This window comes from Salvelinus sp. IW2-2015, linkage group LG27, assembly GCF_002910315.2.
Source record: "Salvelinus sp. IW2-2015 linkage group LG27, ASM291031v2, whole genome shotgun sequence".
Taxonomy (NCBI): domain Eukaryota; kingdom Metazoa; phylum Chordata; class Actinopteri; order Salmoniformes; family Salmonidae; genus Salvelinus; species Salvelinus sp. IW2-2015.
In genome coordinates, this window is record NC_036867.1 from 35,102,102 (window position 1) to 35,109,941 (window position 7,840).

General features: G+C 43.7%; 1 protein-coding gene across 1 annotated transcript; it reads right to left on the reverse strand.

The window, feature by feature from the left end:
* Positions 1-1,037: 1,037 nt before the first annotated feature.
* On the reverse strand, positions 1,038-7,346 carry LOC111953362 (chorion transcription factor Cf2-like). Its single transcript, XM_023972588.1, has 2 exons — positions 7,093-7,346; positions 1,038-1,894 (listed from the first exon to the last, which is right to left on the reverse strand). Exons 1-2 carry the CDS (start codon positions 7,229-7,231, stop codon positions 1,038-1,040), a joined length of 996 nt encoding a protein of 331 aa, XP_023828356.1. The 5' UTR covers positions 7,232-7,346.
* Between the last annotated feature and the right edge of the window lie 494 nt (positions 7,347-7,840).

A 7,840-nucleotide genomic window follows, 5' to 3' on the forward strand; every position in this document is an offset into this window, starting at 1 on the left:
TGCTTTGCAGATTGAAGCTGCTTCAACAGGTCACCAACAGCTTAAAATGGAGTTGCATCTCTCTGTGGGGAGTTCAGTTTATCCCGCCTGGAGTTAAGGCGCGTTGTTCTCCCCGCTAGCTCTGTGTGTATGGAAGCCATCTTCCCAAAACATGTCCACCTGAACAAATACATCTACAGCTAATGGCTTCTCCCCTGTGTGAGTCCAAACATGTTCGGTTAGGTTTCCTCTTGAGACTGAAACTTTTCCCACAGTCACCACAACTATATGATGTTCTCCCCTGTGTGAGTAAATTTATGGTTTCTTTAGGGAGTCCCTTCAAATTAAAATTTTCCACAGTCACACAACTAAAGGGTTTGCTCTCCTGTGTGAGTAAATGTATGTTTCTTTAGGGATCCTTCAAATTAAAACTTTTCCACCACAAGTCATCACAAGCTAAATGGTTTCTCTCCTGTGTGAGTCAGTTTATGCATGTTTATAGGAGCTGCGGTATGCGACTTGAAGCTCTTCCCACAGTCACCACAGCTAATGGTTTCTCTCCTGTGTGAGCGCAGTTTATGCATGGTTAAGGTGTCCCCTTCTGTTTGAAGCTCTTCCGACACGTCACTAAGCCTAAAGGCTCTCCCCACAATGTTGTGAGTCAACATGTTCGGTCATTAGGTTCCTCTAGAGACTGAAACTTTTCCCACACGTCCACACAGCTAAATCGTTGTCTCTCCTGTGTGAATCATGTGCTTGGACAAGAATCTCCTTCAGTTTGAAGGTCTTTCCACAAATAAGGGGAAGGTGCTGGTTTTCCCATCGTGACACAGTCTAACAGGGCCTTTCAGTTTACAGGTAGATTCATATAGAAATGTTTTTGAAAGAATTGGCATTCACTGGGCTTCTGGGCGAGAGTCACATGCATCTGCAGGTCAGCTTTTAGAGCAAACGTTTCACCACGTCACAGCAGCGGAGAGTTTTTATAGCTGTGTGTTGTGGGTTTGGATCTATGTTTTCTTAAATGGTGAGTTTGTGAGTCAATGGTGGGCTGGGATCTAACAGTCACTACAGCTAAATGGCTTCTCCCCTGTGTGAGTCCAAACATGTTCGGTTAGGTTCCTCTTGAGACTGAAACTTTTCCCACAGTCACCACAGCTAAATCGTTTCTCTCCTGTGTGAATCATGTGCTTGGACAGATCTCCTTCTAGTTTGAAGGTCTTTCCAAAATAGGGGAAGGTGCTGGTTTTCCCATCGTGACACAGTCTAACATGGGCCTTCAGTTTACAGGTAGATCTATAGAAATGTTTGCAGAATTGGCATTCACTGGGCTTCTTGGCGAGAGTCACATGCATCTGCAGGTCAGCTTTTAGAGCAAACGTTTCACCACAGTCACAGCAGCGGAGAGTTTTTATAGCTGTGTTGCTGGGTTTGGATCTATGTTTCTTAAATGGTGRGTTGTGAGTCAATGGTGGGCTGGGATCTAATGTTGGGCTGCTGTCGCGTCCTATTGGGTCACTGCTTTCGGCTGTGCTGTGGCTGGATGCATTGTTTTGATTATTTGGAGGGTCACATGGAATGTTGAGAGCCTTTAGCTGAGTCACAGTGCCAAAAGGTGTGAGATTCACTTGTTTCGGGTCACACTCTCTGTTCTCCAAAGTCTGGATTTGAGGAGGAGTCAAGGGGTCCACCTGATCACATTTACTTGTCATACAGGCAGGAGTGAAAATTGTGTTTTTGGTATCAAAGAGCTCTTGAAGCTGTTCTTCCTCCTGACTGATTTGCTCCTCTTCCTCTTTAATCTGTGTGGCTTCAGTGTTCTCCTGTCCCAGACTGAAGCTCCACTCCTGCTCACAATGCTGATGCTCAGGGAGAACCTCCTCTTCAGAGACAGCGAGAGAAAGCTGCAAGGAATCTGGAGGGAATGAGAGGGGGGGGGGCTAAGGTTATCCAGTCTTTAGACATCAGGGTTACAGTGAATTTGAATTGAAAGGAGCAATCTGCAGTTCCAACAATAACAAAGCGGGTACCCCGCCACTGTTTTGGTAAAGRGGTGAGGCTTGCTAAATGGAACCGCTCTCAAATTCATAGACAGAGCTATGGGTGTAAGGACTGACCAGTTATGATATCAAAATGACCGTTTTAAACATGTTGAGGCTATAAAGTGGTTGTTTACAATTACATTGTTTAGAAACACTGTAAAAAAACAAGCCTATATTTGGGGTTCTGTTGGGTTACAAGACATCCATAAATTATATTTAAGAATCCATGGGTATATTATTCATTTTAAAAAGGTAAAAAAATGTATGTACCAATCGCAGATTGACCCTTTAAGTCAGTAAATTCAAGAAGTAAACTGAAATTCCAATTCAAATGATTGAAAATCTAGAATCTATTTCCAATTACTTCTCAATAAACTAAAGAGAAAAAGCGATTTAATTTAAAAAGTTTGTCAATGTTTTATTTATTTATTATAAATTCAAATCACTTCCAGGTTTTCGTGACAGTCGGTTTTTCTCCATGCTGGTAAACCACCACCTCTAGAGGTAAACATGTTAAATGATTAAATAGTTACTGTTATGCATGCGTTTTATAAACTGCTATGTTTAACACTATTTTTTTTCTTTATATATTTATAGCCTGTAGCACCAGTTTCCACCTATTTCAAAAACCCCTGCAGCTTCCTCTAGAGGTATTGATGTAAAAGAGTTAAATACTTTTCATGAAACATGCTCTGCCTAATAGGGCTGTTTTTTTCATGGCAAAAAAAAACAAAAAACGAAGCAGACAAAATACACTGCTCAAAAAAATAAAAGGGAACACTTAAACAACACAATGTAACTCCAAGTCAGTCACACTTCTGTGAAATCAAACTGTCCACTTAGGAAGCAACACTGATTGACAATAAATTTCACATGCTGTTGTGCAAATGGAATAGACAAAAGGTGGAAATTATAGGCAATTAGTAAGACACCCCCAAAAAAGGAATGGTTCTGCAGGTGGTGACCACAGACCACTTCTCAGTTCCTATGCTTCCTGGCTGATGTTTTGGTCACTTTTGAATGCTGGCGGTGCTTTCACTCTAGTGGTAGCATTGAAGACGGAGTCCTACGAAACCCAACACAAGGGCTCAGGTAGTGCATGTTCATCCAAGGATTGGCACATCAAATGCGAGCTGTGGCAAAAAGGTTTGCTGTGTCTGGTCAGCGTAGTGTCCAGAGCATCGGAGGCGCTAACGGAGACAGGCCAGTACAGTCAGAGAGCGTAGGAGGAGGCCCGTAGGAGGGCAAACAACGCCAGCAGCAGGACGGCTACCCTCCGCCTGTGGTGCAAGGGAGGTGCACTGCAGAGAACCCTGCAAATGACCTCCAGCGCAGGCACAAATGTGGATGTGTCAGCATATGGTCTTCACAAGAGTCTGAGGATCTCATCTCGGTACCTAAATGGCAGTCAGGCTATCCTGCTGGCGAGCACAGGAAGGGCTGTGCGGCCCACAAACGAAATGCCACCGCCACCATGACTGACCCACGCAAAGCCGGTCATGCTGGAGGATGTTGCAGGGCAGCAGAAACGTTCCTCCACGGCGTCTCAGATCGTGTCACGTCTGTCAACATGTAAGCTCATGTGCTCAGTGTGAACCTGGCGTTTCATCTGGAAGAGCACAGGCGCCAGTGGCGAATTGCCAATCTTGGTGTTTCCTGGCAAATGCCAAAACGTCCCTGCACGGTGTTGGGGCTGTTAAGCACAACCCCCACTGTGGACGGTCGGGCCCCTCATACCACCGGCTAATGGAGTCTGTTCTGACCGGTTTGAGAGACACATGTCACATTTGTGGCCCTGCTGGAGGTCATGTTTGCAGGGCTGCTGGCAGTGCACCTTCTGTGCACAAAGGCGGGAGGTAGGCGGTCCTGCTGCTGGGTTGTTCCCTCACTAACGGCTCCTCCAGCGTCTCCTGATGTACTGGCCTGTCTGCGTGGTAGCGCTCCATGCTCTGGACACTACGCTGACAGAACACAGCAAACCTTTTGCCACAGCTCGCATTGATGTGCCATCCTGGACATGAACTGCACTACCTGAGCCACTTTGTGTGGGTTGTAAGCACTCGCTATAGCTACCACTAGGAGTGAGAGCACCGCCCGCATTTCAAAAGTGAACAAAACATCATCCAGGGAAAGCATAGGGAACTGGAGAAAGTGGTCCTGTGGTCACCACCTGCAGAACCATTCTTTTGGGGGTGTCTTAACTAATGCCTATATTTCCACCTTTTGTCTATTCCATTTGCACAAGCAGCATGTGAAATTTATTGTCAATCAGTGTTGCTTCCTAAGTGGACAGTTTGATTTCACAGAAGTGTGATTGACTTGGAGTTACATTGTGTTGTTTAAGTGTTCCCTTTATTTTTTTTAGCAGTGTACTTTGGTCCTTTAACAACCTGCTGTATGTAAAATATTGTGTGCTATAGCTTGGAAAATACATAAATGTGAATCTGGAGGAAAATATAATGATGTGTTTGTTTCTAACATGTTGTTACATTAGGTTGGTTTTCCTGAAGACGTTTTAAAGCCGCTCTGTGTTTTGGTTCTTTCCCACGACACTAACGAGAAAAGAAAATTGTCACGCCACCTCTAGCACCACCCTCAGGTACTTCATAATCTTCTCTCAGTTGTATCAACTACTATCGTTGCTGTAATACCTCTATGTTCATCAATTTGATTTTGTTTTTCAAATACAAGTAGCTGAAAGCACTATCTGCTGTGCCCGCTGCGGGAGCGTGATCCACCTGCAAGCTCCCCTCAGGAGCGTGAGTCGGAGGTGCCATGTGTGTGCTGTGACTTCTGCCAGCACTGGACCCACTGCTGCTGTGTGCAGTGGGGACGCAGAGGGGGTGGTGGAGCTGGACTTTTAATGCGATGTGTGTGACAATATAGGGATGGAGGTCGAGATTTAGTTGTTGTTTTGTTTGCTTTTATGTATGTATTTATGAATCTAATATCTATAGATTTATTCAACCCATGTCGTGTTTTTCCTTCACTGAGATTCCAAGTGAATCACTGCGACACCAACACAGTGTTTTACTGTTCATGTCAGTGCACACCACTGAAATTAATGTTTTATTTAATATCTGTTATTCATATTCCTATATATTTTAGCATTAAACTAGTGTCTACTTTGTCAAAACATAAGAGAAATCGGTAAATAAGTAAATAATTATTTGGTTCCAACACTGAAAAAGATGTTGGTGAGGTCAAGTCAGTCAACAGGAGAGCGCAGCAGGTCAGTAAATGTTTTTAAACCAAAAAGCTAACCAACTAGCCAGTTATCTATTAAACGCTTAAGAGAAGAGAGCTAAACTCTGCAAAAAAAAGAAATGTCCCTTTTTCAGGACCCTGTCTTTCAAAGATAAATTCAAAAAATCCAAATAAATTCACAGATCTTCATTGTAAAAGGTTTAAACACTGTTTCCCATGCTTGTCAATGAACCATAAACAATTAATGAACATGCACCTGTGGAACGGTCGTTAAGACACTAACAGCTTGCAGACGGTAGGCAATTATGGTCACAGTTATGAAAACTTGAGACCTTTCTACTGACTCTGGAAAACAGCAAAATAAAGATCCCCAGGCTCCCTGTGTGAACGTGCCTTAGGAATGCTGCAAGAAGGCATGAGGACTGCAGATGTGGCCAGGGCATTAAATGTCAATGTCCATACTATGAGATGCCTAAGACAGTGCTACAGGGAGACAGGACGGACAGATAATCGTCCTCGCAGTGGCAGACCACGTGTAACAACACCTGCACAGGGTCGGTACATCCGAACATCACACCTGTGGGACAGGTACAGGATGGCAACAACTGCCCGAGTTACACCAGGAACGCACAACCCCTCCATCAGTGCTCAGACTGTTCCCAATAGGCTGAGAGAGGCTGGACTGAGGGCTTGTAGGCCTGTTGTAAGGCAGGTCTTCACCAGACATCATCGGCAACAACGTCGCCTATGGGCACAAACCCACCGTCGCTGGATCAGACAGGACTGGCAAAAAGTGCTCTTCACTGACGAGTCGCGGTTTTGTCTCACCAGGGGTGATGGTCAGATTTGCGTTTTTCGTCGAAGGTTTGAGCGTTACACCGAGGCCTGTACTCTGGAGCGGGATCGTTTTGGAGGTGGAGGGTTCGTCATGGTCTGGGGTGGTGTGTCACAGCATCATCGGACTGAGCTTGTTGTCATTGCAGGCAATGTCAACACTGTGCGTTACAGGGAAGACATCCTCCTCCCTCAAGTGGTGCCCTTCCTGCAGGCTCATCCTGACATGACCCTCCAGCATGACAATGCCACCAGCCATACTGCTCGTTCTGTGCGTGATTTCCTGCAAGACAGGAATGTTAGTGTTCTGCCATGGCCAGCGAAGAGCCCGGATCTCAATCCCATTGAGCACGTCTGGGACCTGTTGGATCGGAGGGTGAGGGTTAGGGCCATTCCCCCCAGAAATGTCTGGGAACTTGCAGGTGCGTTGGTGGAAGAGTGGGGTAACATCTCACAGCAAGAACTGGCAAATCTGGTGCAGTCCATGAGGAGATGATGCACTGCAGTACTTAATGCAGCTGGTGGCCACACCAGATACTGACTGTTACTTTAGATTTTAACCGCCCCTTTGTTCAGGGACACATTATTCCATTTCTGTTAGTCACATGTTTGTGGAACTTGTTCAGCTTATGTCTCAGTTGTTGAATCTTATGTTCATACAAATATTTACACATGTTAAGTTTGCTGAAAATAAACGCAGTTGACAGTGAGAGGACGTTTCTTTTTTTGCTGAGTTTAAGTCTATGTTTTAACACAATTAAATGGATATAATAAGGTGGCCACTAACTGGGGACCAAATGCCGATTACATTTTAATTTTGCTAAACCACTTATCAAAATACACGATAATAGTAACTAGTATTTCCAAAGAAATGTCAAACATACAAAATGCTAACGTTAACCAGTTAGCGGACATGTTTACGACACCAATAATCACAAAACATTGACGGCTTCATAACACTGTTGAAAATAATATATTTCTAAAACATTGTAGAATGAGGCGATCATACATGGTTGTTGTACATACGAACCTATCCGCAGCAGTCTCCGTAGACGATCATTTTCCTCTTGGTACTCAGCTACCGTTTTCTCAACTGCCCCAAAAATTTCGACAGCAGCAGCCATTACACGCTCATTTAAAAACTCACGCAGMAACTGTAGTTGAGACATTTTCAATCGATTGAGAGTTGACGATTCAACGAATATGGCTTTGTCCACGTAAAAATTATGTGGAATAAAAAAAACTAAATCCGCTCCAAAGATGATATACTGAATCAGCGCTACAAGCGACTTGCCAGCAACAATAAAATAAGTATTTCCGGGTCACGGGAGTTCGGAAATGTCAATTTGCATTACATTTGGGTTTTAAAACATGTTCCAAGGTCAAATAAATGTCCCCAATGCAATACACTGTATTCATGAAATACATATTGGCTTATAGAGAAAAAACTATTCTAGGTGCCAAAGTAAAAGTGTGGTTGGGATTACTCACTAGGGACTGTAGAATCTATATATGGTGTTATTTCATGGGGGACTGAAGTCTAATTTACTTGATTTATTCCTGTTTGGGCCTCAACAGTGCATCTCCAACATAGATTTTTGAATTGAATTTATTTGGGGTTACAGACATATACAACAAAATGTACAATGTGGACCCAGAGGATGTCACTCAATAGTATTAATTAAAACGCTTGTTTCCAAAGTGGTCCTCATTTGAACAAGATTTTGATATTTATTATATTCACCATTAGGAACATATCATGTTTTATGGAAGTAATA